Consider the following 19442-nt stretch of genomic DNA (forward strand, 5'->3'; position numbering starts at 1 on the left):
AAATACAGACTCGTGTGCGATGCATGATAAAGCGCATGCCATACTAATTAAATTATATATGACTTTGACAATTATCTTACAGTCTGTCATTCATCCCTTTTTAACACCTTTGCCTATAAGCTTCTTCAATATTTCATCATATCTCACTCTTCTGCTCCTGTATTCAGTCTGGTTCCTCTTTACGAAGTCTAGTCTCTTCATGCACAGTAGCCTCAACTCAATGTACCATCTGAGGAATAGTCTGACTGCACCGAAGACTTGACATAATTCATGGAGACTTCTCTACTATTGTTATAGCCACAAGCATAATATTCCATTGTTACACATGACACTGCATTCATAAGTATGGGAGGTAATGAGGTATCTCAGGGACCAGCACTCTGATCATTACTATTTACAATGATATAAGTTATCTTCAGATGGAGTCTGAGGGATAAAACAAGACCTAGTTTTGCTGATAATACCAACTATGTGGCCAGGAAGAGAGAGGGGAAGGGAAAGAAGAGGGAGTTTCCAGTAAGACCAAATATAAAGAGAGATTCTTGACTATTTATTGCTTAATGTTAATACAACTTCTCGGTGAATACTAAGGAAAAGAGGGTGAGCAATGTGAATTAAAGATAAATGGTTCTTACTCCACACAGTACAGAAATTTCCAAGTACTACTTTTGGATAGTTGACGAAATCGTCAGTGTAGTATTTTCATTCATCTCGACACAAGGGTTTAGCAAGAGTGTTAGTTAAAGTGTTAGTTCAAAATTTTCAAAAGCACTTATTCAGCCAAATTCAGAAAACAAGTGTAATTACTGTATGTAGTGACTGGAACAAGATTGGCCATATAAATCTCATTGAGTATAAGTTCCTTGATTGGGGCTGTTAACCTAGGTCAATCAAGGAGTCCTAGCTGACAGATAAAAACAGGAGTGCCAGGGGTTCTTGTCACTTGAGGGACAGGCTCTGAGCTGGCTGGTCAGAGCCCATGTACCATGCATGTATAAATAAAGGCTGACTTGGTGACAGGAGACTGGCCTCTGCCAAGTTATTTCACTGTACAATATCTATAATTGGAGAGATTTAGGGGATAAGAATTAATTTGATGCCCCATATTAGGTACCTAAATTTTGATGAGAGTCTTCGGAAATTAAATTTACAAATGGAAAAAATTGATCTAAAGTCTTACATTGAGGATTCTAAGGAGTAAGGAAAAAGTGAATTTAAATAATATGCTAACATAATCACAAACTTTACAAGAAGCCACAGAATCAAACTTATGCGAAAAGGAACTGAACAGCTGTCTTTGTTTGAAGCATATATTGAAGCAGTGGTGATGGATGTGTAAAAGACTGAAAGTATTCTGGGTAGAAATTCAAGAGAAAATTGGTGTTTGTCACAGGAAAGGATTGCAGTGACAACCAGTAAAAGATCCACGGGTACAACAGAGTCATGTATGAATTAGCAGCAGGAATAGGCTTCCTCCACCCACAGAGCCATGGCTTATTCAATTGCTCTACAGTTCTACAAACTCCCGATAATCTTCTATTTGCCTCTGCCTTGGAAATATTCAAAAACTCGAAGGAAGAGAATTCCAGTGACTGACAAACCTTGTTCAGAAAAAGATTCTCGTCTGTTTTAAATGAGCAGCCGCTTGTTTAAACAGTGACCCCTATATCTAAATCGTCCCAAAAGAAGAAACGTCCTTTCCGCATCTATGCTTAGGACCACACGTGTTTCAATCAAGTCACTTTCAACTCTTTTAAACTTCAACAGATAAAGTCTAGCCTGTAGAACCTTTCCTTGTTAAAGAAACCATCATTCCAGGTACTAGTCTGGAATCCCAGCTGTGCAGATAGAGGCCATTTAGCCTATCAAGTCTGCACTGACACCCTGAAGAGCATCCCACCCCGACCACACCCACACTCTATCCCTGCATTTCCCATGACTAGCCCACACATCTCTGGACACTACAGGGCAATGTAGCATGGCCAATCCACCTAACCTACACGTCTTTGGACTGTGGGAGGAAATCAGACAAACACATGCGGACAGGGAGAGAATGTGCAAACTCCACACAGACAGCCACCCAAGGCTGGAATTGAACGTTGGGCCCTGGCACTATGCAGCAGCAGTAGTAACTGTTGCGCCAGCGAGCCACACAACTGAGCCATTGCTGACAGTGTGGAGCTGGAGGAACGCAGCAGGCCAGGCAGCATCAGAGGAACAGGAAAGCTGACGTTTCAGGTCGGGACCCTTCTTCAGGAATGGGGGAGGGGGAAAGGAGCTCAGAAATAAATAGAGAGAGGACGGATGGGGCTGGGGAAGGTAGGTGGGATGGTGATAGGTGAGTGCAGGTAGGCAGTGGTGGGGATTGGTCAGTGAGGTGGAAGGAGCGGATAGGTGGGGGAGAAGACGGACAGGTCAAGGAGGCGGGGATGAGAGGGAGGGTTGGTCATGGGATGAGGCCGGGGCGGTGGGGGCGGTGGATTTTGAAATTAGTTTTAAATGAAGCATAGCCTCCCTAGTTTGGTCTTCAATTTCCTTTGCAATAAAGAATAGTGTTCTGTTACATTTCCGAATTGCTTGCTGTACCTGCATACCAGACTTCAGCAATTCATGCACCAAGACACCAAAATCCCCCTTCATCTCAAAGCACTGCAATCTCTCACCATTTAGATAACATGCTTCTTTTTTATTCTTCCCCAAAAAATAATGACAATTTCACATTTTCCAACATTATACTCCATGTGTCAGAGCTTTGCACCCTTGGTTAACCACTCTGTAAACCTTTTTGAGAAGCGTACATCCGTATTTCATGTGATGTGGGCATCACTACCAAAGTCAATGTTTGTTTCCCATCCCTATTTGCCCTTGAACTGTGTCTTGCTAGGCCGTTAACGAGAGCAGTTAAGAGTGACCTACATTTCTTTAGGTCTGGAAACACATGTAGGCCAGACTACACCTTCTAAGAATGGCAGATTTCCTTCAGTGAACCAAATCGTTTTTTTATGACAACTGCCAATGCTTACATGGTTTAGGCTTGACTAGGTTTTAAGTTTAGATTATACCGAGTTCAAGTGAGACCTTTTGCCATGCTGTGGTTTGAACCCATGTTCTCAGATCATAGCCTAGGCCTCTGCATTGCCAGTCCAGTGCCATTGCCACTGCAACACCACGTCTCCTCTTCATAACATACTTGCTGATTAATTGTTGTGTCATCTGCAAATATACCAACTATTTCACAGTCCCTTCAGCCCACTCATTTGGGGTGGGCATTACGTGATAATCAGTAGGAGGTTTCCTTACTGATGTTTGACCCGATGCTATGAGACCTCCTCATGGGCTCCTGAGTCAGCCAATCAAATTTCAGAACTCCCAAGGCAACTCGGTCTAGTCTGTGTAGGTGAGATGATGATGGCGTTGTCTGGGACATAGTCTGTTTCCATGAGTATGACTAGAGTCACAAGGAGTCCATCCAAATTAAGGACGGCAGATGTAACTTCCAAAAGGTGTTGTCACCTGGTGACAGACACTTGAGGATTATCTCGGAGGTGGGATTTGGACCAGATCCCCAGAGCACCACCTGGATTTCTAAGTACTAGTGGAGTAACTGCATCATCATCTCCCCACAGTTCTAAATGGGTCAATGTTCATGTTACATTGGTACCGTCCATTCTACTGATGTCATATGCAGTCTGTGGGTGGAGGCAAGGAGCTTCTAGGACTTGGAGGGATCAGATCTCAAGTTCTATTAATTATACCTGACTAAATTGTACTTATTGTTCTAATGCAATAATCCTTTTGGTTGTCTAAGAACAGCACCTCTTGTAAAGACACTATACCACTACTCACTAGATGGGTCCATGTCATCAGTCACCTTATCACTTATATGATTTCTATGAATCTCAGTATACCATCGTCCCAAATCCACAAACTAGGCTCGAGTGAAACATCTGCAAAACAGTCTGGTTTTTGTTTAGATCGGGTGGCAGACACAGGGACTGTTAAATGGAGAGCTGCACTCAGCAAAAGAATGCCACTGGTGCTCTGAAAGTTATAGGAAATCAAAACATGAAGCAACTTTTTACCCCTCAGAACCCACACTCTCTGTTGCCACACCTATGCCAACATTTGCCCCTACCCAAGCTCCAAGAGCTCCTCATGCAAGTCATGCCAAGCTATAAGTCTCTAACAATCTTATTGCCACTTTACAGCTATGCCATTTACTCATCCCCTTCCCAAAGAATTTTATAGCCTCTATTCTAATCTGTGCTCATTTACCCACTCCGACAGGACTATTGTAATCCAAATGCCACTTTGTGTCAAAAAATGCCAACACATGCCCCACTTCCCTTTAACCTTGCTCCTTCAATTCTACTCACCCACAATTCACAATAGGTAAACCTTACGATGTATACGAAAAACCCACTCATTAATTTCATTTCCTTCAAATACCTTATTAAAACAAAAAATATTTCTATTCAAAGACCCACTTCAAAAACTTTATAACTATTTGGAGCTGTCAATAATCTGTGAACTGACAGGTATTCTGCTGTGATAAGCACAGTCTGCTGAATTACCTATGCAGCACTAATCCTGTGATAATCCTCAAGTGTATGCCAACAGAAACAGCGAAATAGCAAACATGAACTTTTTTAGACTACAGGCTGTTTTCTTTCCATTTAAAGGGGCCAGAGATTTAAATGGTCGACAACTTGACAGTTCCAATGAGTTTATCTGCTTTTATGCACATTCATACCCACTCATAGTTCCACGTTAAACACCATAATTCCAAACAAGCTCATCCCTAAAACTACAAGACCTAGGTTTTGGCTCCCCTCCTCTGTAATTGGATCCTCAATGTTTTGACCCATAGAATGCAATCAGTAAGAATAGGCGACAACACCTCCTCCACCATAATCCTGAACACTGGCACCCAGCAAGGCTGTGTACTCAGGCCCCTACTATACCCCTTACTCACTTCATGACTGTGTGGCCAAATTCCGTGCCAACTCCATTTACAAGTTTACTGATGACACCACTGTTGTAGGTCGGATCTCAAACAACAACAAGGCAGAATATGGGAAAGAGCTTGAGTGCTTAGCAACATTACGCAAACACAACAATCTCTCCATCAACATCAGCAAAACAAAGGAGCTGGTCATTGACTTCAGGAAGTAGAGTGGAGGGCACGCCCCTGTCTGCATCAATGATGCTGAGGTGGAGATGGTTCAGAGCGTCCAATCCCTGGGAATAATACAACAACAATCTGTCCTGGTCCACCCACATCGAATTGACGGTCAAGAAAGCACAAAAACGTCTCTACTTCCAACGGATGCTAAGGAAATTTAGCACGTCCACAAGAACTCTTACCAATTTTTACAGATGCACCATAGAAGCATCCTATCTGGTATACCACAGCTTGGTATGTCAACTTCCTTTTCCTGGACTGCAAGAAACCACAGAGTGTCATGAACACAGCCCAGTCCATCACACAATCCAGCCTTCCATCCATTGGTTCCATCCATACTTCCTGCTGCTTCAGGAAAGCAACAAACATAATCAAAGACGCCTCCCACGCCAGTTATACTCTCTTCCACCCTTTTCCATTGGACAAAAGATATAAAAGTTTGAATATATGTATAAACAGATTCAAGATAAACAAAAATATAGCATATAAAGGCAGAAGAATAAAGAAATAAAGAAAAAGTGTTTAACTTTACAGTCCTTCTTGTTAAGTGCTTCCCCATGAGCCATGGGCCAGGCACAAGTTTCTTCGCCATGCCATCACCGCTGGAACAGTGCCATCTCGCCTCCACCAACAGTCCTCACTGGACTTCACTAATGCAGACGCCACCGATGCCACTGGGTACCGCATTAGCCTAAAAATTGACCCCTCTGCCATAAATAACCAAGTGAGGAGCTGGAGGGACACAGCAGGCCAGGCAGCATCAGAGGAACAGGAAAGCTGATGTTTTGGGTTAGGACTCTCCCCCATTTCTGAAGAAGGGTCCCGACCCGAAACATCAACTTTCCTGCCCCTCTGATGCTGCCTGGCCTGCTGTGTTCCTCCAGCTCCACACTGTGTTATCTCAGACTGCAGCATCGGCATTTCTTACTATCTCTGCCATAAATCTGCTTTGGGTCCACCTCGCCAATGCAGCCACTGCCAATGCAACCTCTCTTAGAGAACGGTCCTACCAAAGTTCTTCGGAGAAGAAGGGTTTTATGATCCCTTTGGAACAGGTAAGTTTAGATCTTCTTCTGAAAGCTGGTGTATTATTTGAAAATTCTGACTGATGAAGTTGGATCTGTTTAAAGACATCTTTACTTTTACATGCCTCTGTGAAGTACAGATGTTCAAACTATGATCTGCTTCAGGTACCTTTGGAAGAATGGCTAGTGCCATGTTTTGGGGCAGGTCTTCTAGAATTGGGACTATTTGCTTTTCTGTAACATTGCACAACTCCACCATTTCTGTAACATCTTGTGCTCCTTTGCATCTTTGTAATGTCTGGACCTATTTCTTCCAATGCACTCCTTGCTGGCCTCCCAGCTTTCATCCCCTATAAAGGTGGATTCATCCAAAATTCTACTCCCCATATCCTGACTTGCATCATGACCTATTCATCCCCTCACCTCAGGGACCACTGAACAAAACTGGATCCTGGTTTAGCAATGCCACATTTTTAAAATTCTGACCCTTGCTTCTAAATACCTCTTCAGCTCTGTACTCAACTCTACTTCTCTCCAAGCTAACGGTGTACTTTCAATTCTGGTCATATGCACCTTTCCAATTTTAATTGCTCTAAAATTGTCAATGTATCTTTAGATGCTAAGAACGTAAGAAACTGGAAGTCTCTTCCTAACCCACTTGCCCTCTCCTTCCATCTATAAGGCATTCCTTTAAAACCATCTCCTTGACCAACCTTCTGGTCATTCACCTTAATATCATTTTATGTAACTTGGTGTCAAATTTCGTAAAGCACAGGGGCATTTTATTTTGATAGCAACTCTACATAAACACAGGACATTATTCATGTTGACTCTCCACCTCCCATGTATCATGTTTCACTCTGAATTGCTGTAATAGCTCAATTAAGCAACCATTCTTAATGTAGGGGAGTAGACCGTGAGTGTAGCGCTCTGTATTTGGACCTCTTGAACGGACCTATCAAATATTAATTCTGATCTCTCTCTCTGCACCTTCCCTGTGGCTGAAACACTGTATTCTGCGTTTTGTTCTACTACCCTGATGCACTTTGTATGGTATGATCTGCCCGTATAGCAAGCAAAACAACAAATTTCACTGTATCTCGGTACCTGTGACAACAATCAATCATAGGTCTAATCTGAGGTGAGCTTGATCCTATCTCCATTTGACATTAACACATAGATACTTTCCAGTGCAGGGAGATACTTGGCATCATCAGAACCAAAAATACTAACGAACATTTTCATTCACTGATCACAGAGGCAACTGCTGTTTCCTGATGCCATTCTATAGATGACAGATTGAAGCTACAACCTTTTTTGCTCGGTATGGTCCAGTGACACAATTAAAATTCGCTATCTAACCAAAAGTTGAGCAACAATTTTAAAATGGATCTTGTTTTTAAGTAATCAGCAATGGTTGAAACAAAATCTCTTCCTACCACAAAACCTAATCTGAATCAACACCGTTCATAAACCAAAATTATTCTGCAATTTTTTTTTCCTGTGCTAAAACTTTAAATTGGGTATTACAATAATTTCACTCTTATCATTGTGCCTGCATCAGAAACATGCATACGTAGAAGTGATCCTTGAGTAAAACTGATAATTATTTGTTCAACTATGACCCTGGGTCACTCAGCAATGTCAAAACGTTATAAGTAACAGATCAAAGTGGTATACCTGCAAGAATATACATGACTCTTCCTTATGCTTCGCCTGAAGAAACCCTTGCATCCATCACAACTAGAGGCACCATAATGTTTTCCTGTTGCTCTGTCCCCACAGATTGCACACAAAGTGCTAACTTCATTGTCAGATGTGTTCATGGTGTTTGTCTCTGTTGGAGAAGTGTCTGACCGAGGAAAGAACATACAATCAGTTCAATAATACACATCAGGCAGCATACTTACAAAGTCAATGACAAATCTTCACTATCTTCTGCTGCTGTTTCAATTAGCACGTGCTGCTGTGTTACAAAAAAGTGAGCCATATCAAATGTTGCTATTATCGTGCTGGGTTTCTTTGTACTGTCAGAGGCTAAAGGATTCAAGGATTCCCTAGAACATCAATGTTGTTATCGCAGTTATGCTTTGATCACATCCGGCAACTATATGCAAAAGCACCCACCATAATCTGTCGACACAATCGCCACCTAGAAATGAATGGGTTTCCCAGTGTCATTTTTCAGTGGCGTATTTCACCAATTTCGGCCGAGTAGAATAAATTCAGAATGAAATATTATTTGTTTAGTTTCAGAAACCTGACCCAAGGATGGGGAAAAGAAAAATATATTACAATTTGGTTTGTTACAAACAAATCCATACAAATGTACCCTTTCCCTCAGTTCAAATGTTCAGAGAAGAAGCAAAGAAACTTTAGGTATCCTTTCAAATGGAAATGATTAAGATTGGCATTGGCACAGTTACAGCACTATCTGTTGTCTTCTAAACCATAGCCTCAAATGATTTCTTAACTTACAAGTGTTGTCCTTTTGCCAACAAACAATCTTGCTTAAGCACTAGGATATCAATGACAAAACATAGACTAATACAGCAAGGCTATTATATCACTCAACCGTAATCTAAAGGTTGTTAGGAATACTTTCTATATAACTCAGTCTGGTCTATAGAATGTAATCCTTTTTTTTCAATTTGATCTCTTCCTCTTACCTCTCCCACTTGAACTAGGAGATTCTTTACCTTGGCAGGTTTAGAAAGTAACACTTTTACAAAGTCAAGGATATATCCTTGATAGAATTAAACTCTAAAAGTTTCAAGGTCATTTATGTCTGAATCATCACTGCCTAGAAATTACTGTTACGATGTTTGATTCAAATGCTAAATAATGAATGAAAGTATATATTACAAATGCATTAAACAATCATCAACTAATATCATCAAGTGATTTTTACGCTTGTTAAATAAACCAGTATTCCACAAATGATGTGAAATAAATGTTGATGCATGTATGAGTACTTAGTCAATCTTATAGCGAGTCCGTAAAAGAAATAGTTAATTATAACAGTTAAATAATCAACAAAGGATGAGGTAACCATTAGCTTATTATTTACATAACATGATAATCAGCTATTTAGAAATTTCACTTCTTCTCCAAAAACTATTTGTATATAATTTGTTAGTTTTGGAAACTTAATAACAACACTCAATTTTGTTCCATAAGTGACTGCAATGCTTTTTGCAATGAAATTTAATAGATGAAATAAGATAAGCTTAGAAATGTATGTCAACACTGTTTCCTGCTGAAGCTGTCAAAAAACTAAAATTCGTAGGACTGAAATGAACGGAGCAGAGAGTACTCTAGCTGACCTTACTTTAAGTTGATTGACATCAGCCTGCAAGTGGCTGACATGTTACATCCTTTTTAAGAGAAAACAGTAGCCAGACTCACACCACCCCCCACCAAATATGCTGCCACTTCATAAGATGAAAGAAAGAATCTCAATGGGGTAATCATAACTTCAGTAAAAACTACTTGAAATTAAGCAATTCTTTAAATAACTTACTTTCAGTTCTTCGCTGCACACATCGTATCCAAGCAATGCGTTATCTACCAAAAACTGAAACTTACCATGGGCACTATACAGCAACTGCATATTTTCAAACTCCAAAGCAGTGTAAGATGGGTCTAAAGCCTCACTATAATTTGCCATGTCCATATCCAAGAACGATTCAGACAGCCTCATTATGAACGTACACACATCTATGTCTTATACGCCCTGGTATCTGACAGCATTGTCCACTAGGTTGTCTCTTACATGTTCAGAATTTTGAAACATTGCCTGCAACTAACCACGTGATCGGCTTGTATAACTTTATGTGGTGGAATGGGAGGAGTCCTTTGAGATAGAGCCTCATCTGCACAGTAGAGTTAAATATGGTGTCTCCATCAAGAGTGCCTGAATGAGGTTATGACATTCATGGAATTTTTAGTGTGTGTGTTATCATTTGACATTGAAGTTCTGCTGGCTTTCTCATTACATTGGGCACCTGAAAGAGGACTTTGCTACATAAAGATATATTTACATTGGAACATCGTTGTGGAGTACCGGGAAGCTATCAATAACAATCAGTACATTGGAATTGATTTTTCACCTGCTACCAATAAATCTTATGGCTGCTTGTTTAGCTCTGGTAACCGTTGTTAATTATTTTTATTCACAGTGTCAATGAGAAACTGAAAGAAGTCAGATTTCATTTTATGAAATTTGACATTGAGTGTATGAGACAACACAGCACTGTCCAGAAGATGTACCAATATTAATGTTCAAATTCAGAAACAAAATGAGACTAAATTCTCATCAACAATGTAAGTGCCGGACATCATCATGACTTATTGCATCAAATGATTCTGTGTTTGATTTGATAACCATTACTGGAACATTGTGGATTCATTTCACCCCCACCTCTAAAGAATTGTGCATTGACACAAGGAGTAGTAAGTTATTAATAAAATTTAATAAGCTACAGTAATATAATAATATATTGAATTAGTACATTTGAGAGTGCATTGTAAAGTTGGAATACAATGATCTTCAGATGTAAGTGATAAATTGAGGGTTATTTTTGTAATCTACAGCATCATCCAAACCTTATAATGAACTCCAAAATATATATTAATTAAAAAAAAACATATTGGAAATTATCAGCAGGTCAGACATCTGTGGAGAGAAAAAAAAGTTAACAATTCAAAAGACCAATGTCACCTTTTTTTGTGGATGACCTGTTGAGTATTTCCAGCATTTTCATTTTGTTTCCAAATTTCCAGAGCCTGCAGCTTTTTGCTTTTTTTTATTAACGTCCAAATTATACATTCTTATACTCAAAAGGGAAACCTGCATTTTTCCCTGTATTTGTGGGATGAGCACTGCTAACAAAGGCAACGTTTTGGCAACAATCCCTAATGAGTGACTTGCTAGGCCATTTCTGAGGGCAATTAAGAGTCAGCCACACTGCAATAGACTTCTTTTTTACTTAGCTACCTTTTATATAGTTTCCTTAGTAATTTTATTCTATAAATATTCTTTATGTATATGATGTATTTCTACATACTGAGTACAGTCACAAACTGTATATTTGTGTGGGACTTCATCAATTCCATGCTGACTGAAATCCACAAGCCATTCTCTGACAATTTCAAAGTAACAATTTATTCTTGCACTACAAGTGAAAAACAAAATAATGCAGTGCCAAAAACTATAAAACTGCTTTGTTATTCTATGTTGGATATCACTGAATGTTGCTTATGCAGCTGAACTTGGAAAGTAAACATAACACTAAATAAAGAATTATAAAACACTTTACACAACTCATACCGAAGATAGTGAAAAATGCTTTCATCAGAAAATAGAGATAATAGCACAATCTACCACGTCTGATCATCCATTGCATTTCATCATTAAGGGGAACCAAGAAAGCTTCATATATCTTATCTCTGTAACTGCTAAATCTATACTAGTTCAGCATTCAATCTTCTGCCGTCTCCAATAATTTTAAAGCCAACTGATATTATGATAAATATCTAATCTTATCTACAAGGTTACATTCATAAAAAAATAAATTCCAAAAGAATATCCCACTTTATCATGGTGGGATTTAATCCTCGCATCTACTTGAAAACTGAATTAGCAGTACAAAAATTAAAGAAAAATGATTTGGCATTATAGTCCTGTGAATTCTCATCTTCATTATAGGGATGTGTGAAATCTGTAAGGAATACCAAACCATTTGCCTGTCTTAAATCTGCTATGAAAATTTGCTAAAAAGTAAAAACAGTAAGCTTGATTCAAGGTTAATCAAAAGAAATTTCTGTGGGTTTTTAGAAGGGAAAAAGTTAACTTTAAAAAAAATAAGTTTTAAATGACAAATTACATCTGCATTTAACCCAATGGAAGGAAAAGGTTCAACCTCCACAGCAAGGGGAGAGGATAGCCAAAGAATAATAGCAAAATGGACTATTATTTAAATGATGAAAAATTGGAATGTGCTGCTGTGAAGAGGGACCTGGGTGTCCTTGTGCATGAATCACAAAAAGTTGGTTTGCAGGTGCAGCAGGTAATTAAGAAGGTGAATGGAATATTGTCCTCCATTTTTAGAGGGATGGAGTTTAAAAGTAGGGAGGTTATGCTGTAGCTGTACAAGGTGCTGGTGAGGCCACACCCAGATTACTGTGTACAGTTTTGGTCTCCTTACTTGAGAAAGGATGTACTGGCACTGGAGGGGGTGCAGAGGAGGTTCACAAGGTTGATTCCAGAGTTGAGAGGGTTGGCTTATGAGGAGCGATTGAGTAGACTGGGACTACACTCATTGGAATTTAGAAGAATGAGGGGTGATCTTACAGAAACAAATAAAGTTATAAAGGGAGACCATAAGGACTGCAGATGCTGGAAGCTCGAGTCGATAAATGTGGAGCTGGAAAAGCACAGCAGGGCAGACAGCATCTGAGGAGCAGGGAAGTCAACATTTCAGGCTGAAACCCTCTGTCAGAACTGGCTGATAAGATAGAAGCAGGGAGGTTGTTTCCAATGGCAGGTGAAACTAGAACCAGGGGGCATAGCCTCAAAATAAGGGAGAGCAGATTTATGACTGAGTTCAAGAGGAACTTCTTCACCCAAAGGGTTGTGAATCTGTGGAATTCCCTGTCCAGTGAAGCAGCTGAGGCTACCTCGTTGAATGTTTCTAAGGCAAACATAGACAGATTTTTGCAAGTAAAGGAATTAAGGATATGGTGAGTGGGAGGGTAAGTGGAGCTGAGTTCATGAAAAGATCAGCCATGATCTTATTGAATGGCAGAGCAGGCTCGAGGGGCCAGATGGCCTACTCCTGCTCCTATTTCTTATGGTCTTACATAAGTGAGTAAAGGCTATAAGAGTCACATAATTCACAGAAAAAACACTTTAAGCAACATTTTCTTTATTTCCTTGTGGGAGGTGGATGTCTTTGGCCTGTCCCTAGTTGCCCTTGAGAAAGTGGTGGTGAACTGCCTTTTTGAAGTCCTTGTGCTGTAGGTAGACCCACAATATTGACTGTTGGGGAGGGAATTGGCTACCTACCCACTGGGGGGCACACATCCAATGACATGGCCAATTGAGTCTCAAATGATGACATTGCCAGTCAGGCCCAAACTGTGATCGAAGCAGCTCCCTGGAGATACCCACCCAGTGGCTGGACTCTGAAGGTGTAGATAGCAATCCAAAACAGCAAGTTTGCACCACCAACCCCCCACCCCACCCAGCATAATGTGACACCATCAACCCAAGAAGTAAATCAAGTAGGAGCAGCTAGCATTGAAAGGACACTGCTGCAAGGTCACTTTACGTTCAGAGACTTGCACCCAGCTCAAGGGTTAGACCAGGCTCCACCTCAGGGCTGCTCCCTTGCTCTCTGAGTGCTCGGTCACTTAGTGCCTTCCTGCATGCTTGCAGCATCCCTGCTCTGCTGTGCTGAGCCATCCTGTTAGCAAGTTGAAGGCTTAGACAGTGCTCAATGGCTCTCAATACTGCCATATTGACAATGCAGCAGGCCAGGCAGCATCAGAGGAGCAGGAAAGCTGACGTTTCAGGTCGGGACCCTCCCCCATTTCTGAAGAAGGGTCTCAACCCGAAAAGTCAGCTTTCCTGCTCCTCTGATGCTGCCTGGCCTGCTGTGTTCCTCCAGCTCCACACTGTGTTATCTCTGACTCCAGCATCAGCAGTTCTTACTATCTCTGCCATGTCAGCAAGCTCTTTTACACAGATGCACAGGTAGGCTGTCTGCCATGATTGTCAGTAGGAAGGTGTCCCAGGGGAGGGGAAATGTCCTGTTTTATGAGGTGTGGAAAAAACCTTTGAAAGGGAAAGTCAAGACAGAAGACATGCAGGACAACATTGCAGAGGATGGTTATTGGCAGCGATCACCGTGGGAGCACACAGGACCATGATGGGCATCAGGAAGGTATAATGTCAGGGCTTAGAAGACAAGGATCAATATTCAGGGCAACTTCAATGTGGTGTGTCTCCACATGGAGAGGATTGGTGAAAACGGACTGTTGGGTAATGCAATGTAAAGAAGGGTTATGGAGGCTCTTGAAGGGGATACCTGGTAATGAGGTGCAGCGCAGAGCTGATGGAGTTCACTGTGAGCTACACTCTGTGCCATCACTAACTGTTAACTAGACACTAACTACAACTGGAAATCAGCTGGGACTAGGCCTAAGTGTGGGAGGAGTCGGAGTCATCGATAGACAAAAATGAGGGCTCCACATCTACTAGACACTGGGACACTGAAGGGGCAATGACATGAAACAAACTGCAGCTACATATAATTTGCAATCATTTCATTGTCTATTTGCAAATGCAAGCAGAGTGAATGCACTTCAGGTTCAAATTCTGGTCAACGGCAATTTGTGGCATGCTACAGGTCATTGCAAATTGAACACTGGCATCTCAATGATGCAGACGTTAGTGGCGAAGACTTAAGGAGAAGTGAATGTTGGCCATAAGCAGCCCATTACTTGTGAAACTTGCAAGTTTGCTGCAGGAGACAGAGATGATCATTTCAAATGGACTTTACTGAATGCAATTATGCTGAGTTTCAGGGTTGATGTGGATCTGGGATAGGAAAGAAGGTCAGAGAGCAGCAGGCACTCCCTTTTTGACGTAATGTGGCTGGCACGGCACCTTCACCAAGTTGGTGCCCATGCTGAGGCTGATGGAGACATGGCCCTCGTTATTGACTACTGCCTGCCTCACTGGGCAGAGGAGTGTGAGCAACCCTCACCTGCAGTGTCTGTCACCGCTGACTGTTCTCAGAGCCAAGAACCTGTTTTATCCCCACATTTCTGCTACTCAAAGCTTGGTTGAAGAATCAAACTTTTTGTTTTAGTGTTGAGATTTTTTTCCAATCTTGCCAGGTTTTCCCAACTGACTTGCCATTGCCCACATCATTCAGGACTGGGAAAATTCAGCCCTGTGAACTCTGTTGTGCATTTCAAATCACGTTAAAATGACAGAAAAGGACCGAGCCTAGAAGAATCTGAAGGAAGTGAACTAGAAGTACATAATGGCCAAGTGAAATACTTCTGTTCTGGATGTTTTCCCTATTTGAGAGAAGAAAGTTTTCAAGGCATTGAAAACAGCAGATCAAGTAGAGAAAGACATTAATGGATGGAAGCCACCTTTGTGCATCTGTATACATTTTATCTACATACCTATAACCTGCACTTCTTAGTTATCTGATGAACTTCAGCAGTTTAGGAAGGCCAACTCTTGGGCAGCAAGGTGGCTCAGTGGTGAGCACTGTTGCCACACAGCACCAGGCACCTGGGTTTGATTCTAGCCTTGGGTGACTGTCTGTGTGGAATCTGCATATTCTTCCCGTGTGTGTGTGGGTTTGCTCTGGTTTCGTCCCACAGTCAAAGATGTACAGGTTAAGTGGATTGGTAACGCTAAATTGCCCCGTCATGTCCTGGGATGTTTTAGCCAGGTGGGTTAGCCAGGGGAAATACAAGGATATGGTGTGTGTGGGTGGGTGGGTGGGTCTAGATGGAATGCTCCTTGAAGGGTCGGTGTAGAGTCAATGGGCCGAATGGTCTGCTTCCACACTCTAGGGATTCTATGAATATATTCATTCTTGCTCACTCCTCAATGTTGCGTGGGGGACTGTGGTTGTGAGGCCTTGTACCTCTCCCTCTGTACAAACAGCTTTGTAGTAGTCACCACCAAGACTCACATATGGATGAGATTTCCAGAAATAACCAGTGTCTCAGGAACCAGATAAAAACAGTGCCTTTCAGAGAGAGTTGGGAAAGAGAAAAGGAGAGCTGAAAAGTACATACAAGGGTACACAATGTCTGCTGGAATGTAACTGAGGGTGCCATTTAGTAGTCGATATTTGGTTTAGTTAACATTTCTGTGATGTCACTGGGTGCTTCAGGCAAATGACTCAGTTGAGTGTATTTCTGTTAATCATTAATACTTTATACAGCAAATTCCTATTTAAATAGAGCTTGTTTGAAACATCAAGCAGGGATCGTCATTTTATTTTTTGGTCAGAAACATTGTGGCGAATTCTTTAACTCACGCGTGTAGTCAGTTCAAGCAAGTTGCATCTGAACACTTAATTTGGATTAAATAAACTTCCTTCACTGTCCTAGCACATTGTTTAAGCCTAACCTGCAAAAGAAATACATAGCACACTGGTGTTGCATTTCTGAGCCTCACAGGAGTGATCCAGTGGCCTCATGCAAACTAGGAACAGAGTGAACAGCCTCTCTAAAATATTTTCATCTTTCTCCATTTCCAGTCTTTTCTCGTATCAATTTTGTGAAAGAAGGATGTTCTAAACTACTCCACCACCCACTCCCCTTACTAAAGATTTCTATTTATAGCAAGGACATAGCCAGTTTGCAAATATTTGCACCAGAGTACAGCTAATCACTTTCTAACCAAAGCACAGTGTACCTACTTCTGCCACATGTCCCAAGCCCCTCACAGACATTAACAATGTTTTACCCAGGAGTAGTATAGCAGGTTTACTGACTCTGTGTTCTGCCTTTGTCTGTCAAAACGTAGCAACGCAAGTCTGGGCGTCCGTGAAATGCTGTGGGAGCAGAATTGTACTCCCACACAAAATGCAACCTCCCAGCCTGGATACCCCAAACTCTACCATTACCATTAAACCAAGGGATCAGGCCTGCTCCAGTGAAGACTGCAGGAGGGCATTCCAGCAGCAATACCAGCTAAAACTAAAACTGAGGGGGCAGATTTTCTAATGAGTATCATCCATCCATGCCAGACAGATAGGAGATACTCATAGAGTCTCTGCAGAGCCCCCATTGTAGTACACTCTGATCATAGAATCCCTACAGTGTTGAAACAGGCCCTTCGGCCCAACAAGTCCACACCAGACCTCAGACATCCTGCCCAGACCCACCCCCTATAACCCGCACATCGCTGAACACTACGGGCAATTTAGTATGGCCAATCCACCTAGAGTGCACATCTTTGGACTGTGGGAGGAAACCGGAGCACCCAGAGAAAACCCACGCAGACACAGGGAGAATGTGCAAACTCCACGCAGTCACCCGAGGGTGGAATTGAACCCAGGTCCTTGGTGCTGTGAGGCAGCAGCGCTAACCACTGAGCCACCTGGAATTTCCTGGGAAATTGAGTTGTCCTCTGGGCAATTCCTGTACCCCTGGAAGTCTCAGATGGTTCTGATGAAATTAAATAAAACATTTACTCATGAAACGTTAGATGATTGAATACATAGTCTACCTGCTGGGTAACTATTGAACTGACGACAGAGTTACCTCACACATCCATCTACATCAACCCCAACACTCTGAACCAACAACTACTTTGAGTGGTCACCGCCATCCCAAAACCCGACGACCCCTGACCCTGGCCAGGACCTGACAACCTCCCCGATCCAGGCCCGACCCATGGCCTCCTACACGCAGCCACCATCGAATCCCCCACAGCTGTCGAACATAATTGCTGCACAGCAAGCCAACCTTCTGAACCGAATCGACCTAAACCCATTCCACTTCCAACCACCTCCACCTCCCCATGTGCCTCCCTGCAAAAATCAGATCTGACCACACCTGACACTCCTGCTACTGGAAATGACCCCCTTTAGTTTCCTTTCAGATGGACCAAACTTTCCAATTCTGGTCTCCCTGCTATAGGAAGGATGTTGTGAAACTTGAAAAGGTGCAGAAAAGATTTACTAGGATGTCGTCAGGATTGGAGCATTTGAGCTATAGGGAGAGGCTGAATAGGCTGGGGCTATTTTCCCTGGAGTGTCAGAGGTTGAGAGATGATCTTTTAGACATTTATAAAATCAAGAGGGGCATGGATAGAGTAAATAGCCAAGCCCTTTTACCTGGGGTAGGGGAGTCCAAAACTAGAGGGCATAGGTTTAGGGTGAGAGGGGAAAGATTTAAAAGGCAACTTTTTCACACAGGTGATGCATGTATGGAATGAGCTGCCACAGGAAGCGGTGGAAGCTGGTACAATTACAACATTTAAAAAAGTCCCAACTGCACTATAAGAGATCTATCAGAATGGAAGCACTGCTCTCCATTTCTGAGGGAGCACTCATCAGAATCTCCTCTCAGAAATGTGGACCTTGCAGCTTTTGAAAACAGTGGTCAGAATGACAAACTGCATAAAAGTTCCACTCTTCAGAAATTACGGCCTGAGGTGCCATCCTGAGGTAATGCTACACACAACAGGATCACTTGAATATCAACTAGAATTGGCAGCAAGAGATAGGCAGAGCTAAGTGATTCCTTAACAAACAGATCAGATCTTAAGCTTTGCAGTCCTGCTGCATCTAGTGGTGGAAGATGAGAAATGTAAACAACTCACTGGAGGAGGGGATATCCACAAATATCCCATCCTCAATGGTGGGTAGTCAGGACAACGGTGCGCAGAAAAAGGCTGATGCATTTGCAACAATCATTGGCAGAAGCACCAAGCGTTTGATCCATCTCAGCATCCTCCAGTGCCCCAGCACCACAAGATGCCAGACTTCAGCCAATTCGATTCACTCTGTGTGATATCAAGAAACGGTTGGAGGCACAGGATACTGCAAAGGCTACAGGCCCTGACAATATTCCGGCAATAGTACTGAAGACCTGTGTTATAAAACACCAAGCTGTTCCAGTATAGTTACAACGCTGGCATCTACCCAACAATTTGGAAAATTGCCCGAGTATGTCCCGTACATTAAAAAAAAGCAGGACAAATCCAACCCAGCGAATTACTGCCCCATCAGTCTAATGTCAATCATCAGTAAAGTGATGGAAGGTTTCATCAACAGTGCTATCAAGCAGCATCTGATCAGAAATAACCTGCTCAGTGAAGCCCAGTTTGGCTTCCGCCAGGGTCACTCAGCTCCTGACCTCATTACAGCCTTGGTTCAAACATGGACAAAAGAGCTGAATACTTTGTTTTTGTTTTTGTATCTAAGATTTTTTTTAAAATTCAGGATTTTATACCTAAGATGACACCAGAGAATAGTGACTTATTACACTTTTCACTGTACTCCTGTACTTGAGTATACATGTCAATAAAACCTAATTCTAATTCTCATTGTAACATCGACAAACATTCACTCCCTTCACCACCAATACTGAGTACAGCAGTTTCTTTTTATTATTCACTTGTGGGAGATGGGCATTGCTGACTGGTCAGAACGTTTATTGCCCATCCCTAGTTGCCCCTTGAG

At 41.9% G+C, this 19442-nt stretch overlaps 1 protein-coding gene across 5 annotated transcripts in view; it reads right to left on the reverse strand.

The window, feature by feature from the left end:
- The window catches only part of LOC109932288 (hepatocyte nuclear factor 4-gamma), a 141728-nt gene that overhangs the window by 30709 nt on the left and 91577 nt on the right, over positions 1-19442 (reverse strand). For 3 of the 5 annotated variants that reach the window (XM_048595814.1, XM_048595813.1, XM_048595812.1), the window contains exon 2: positions 7891-8062. In XM_048595814.1, the coding sequence (XP_048451771.1) occupies positions 7891-8036 (146 nt within the window). In that variant the 5' untranslated portion in view covers positions 8037-8062. Of the gene's footprint in view, positions 1-7890; positions 8063-9798; positions 9934-19442 lie in introns of those variants that run through there. The other 2 variants (XM_048595811.1, XM_048595810.1) reach the window with 1 other exon arrangement.

This window comes from Rhincodon typus, chromosome 4 (assembly GCF_021869965.1).
Source record: "Rhincodon typus isolate 14 chromosome 4, sRhiTyp1.1, whole genome shotgun sequence".
Lineage (NCBI taxonomy): Eukaryota > Metazoa > Chordata > Chondrichthyes > Orectolobiformes > Rhincodontidae > Rhincodon > Rhincodon typus.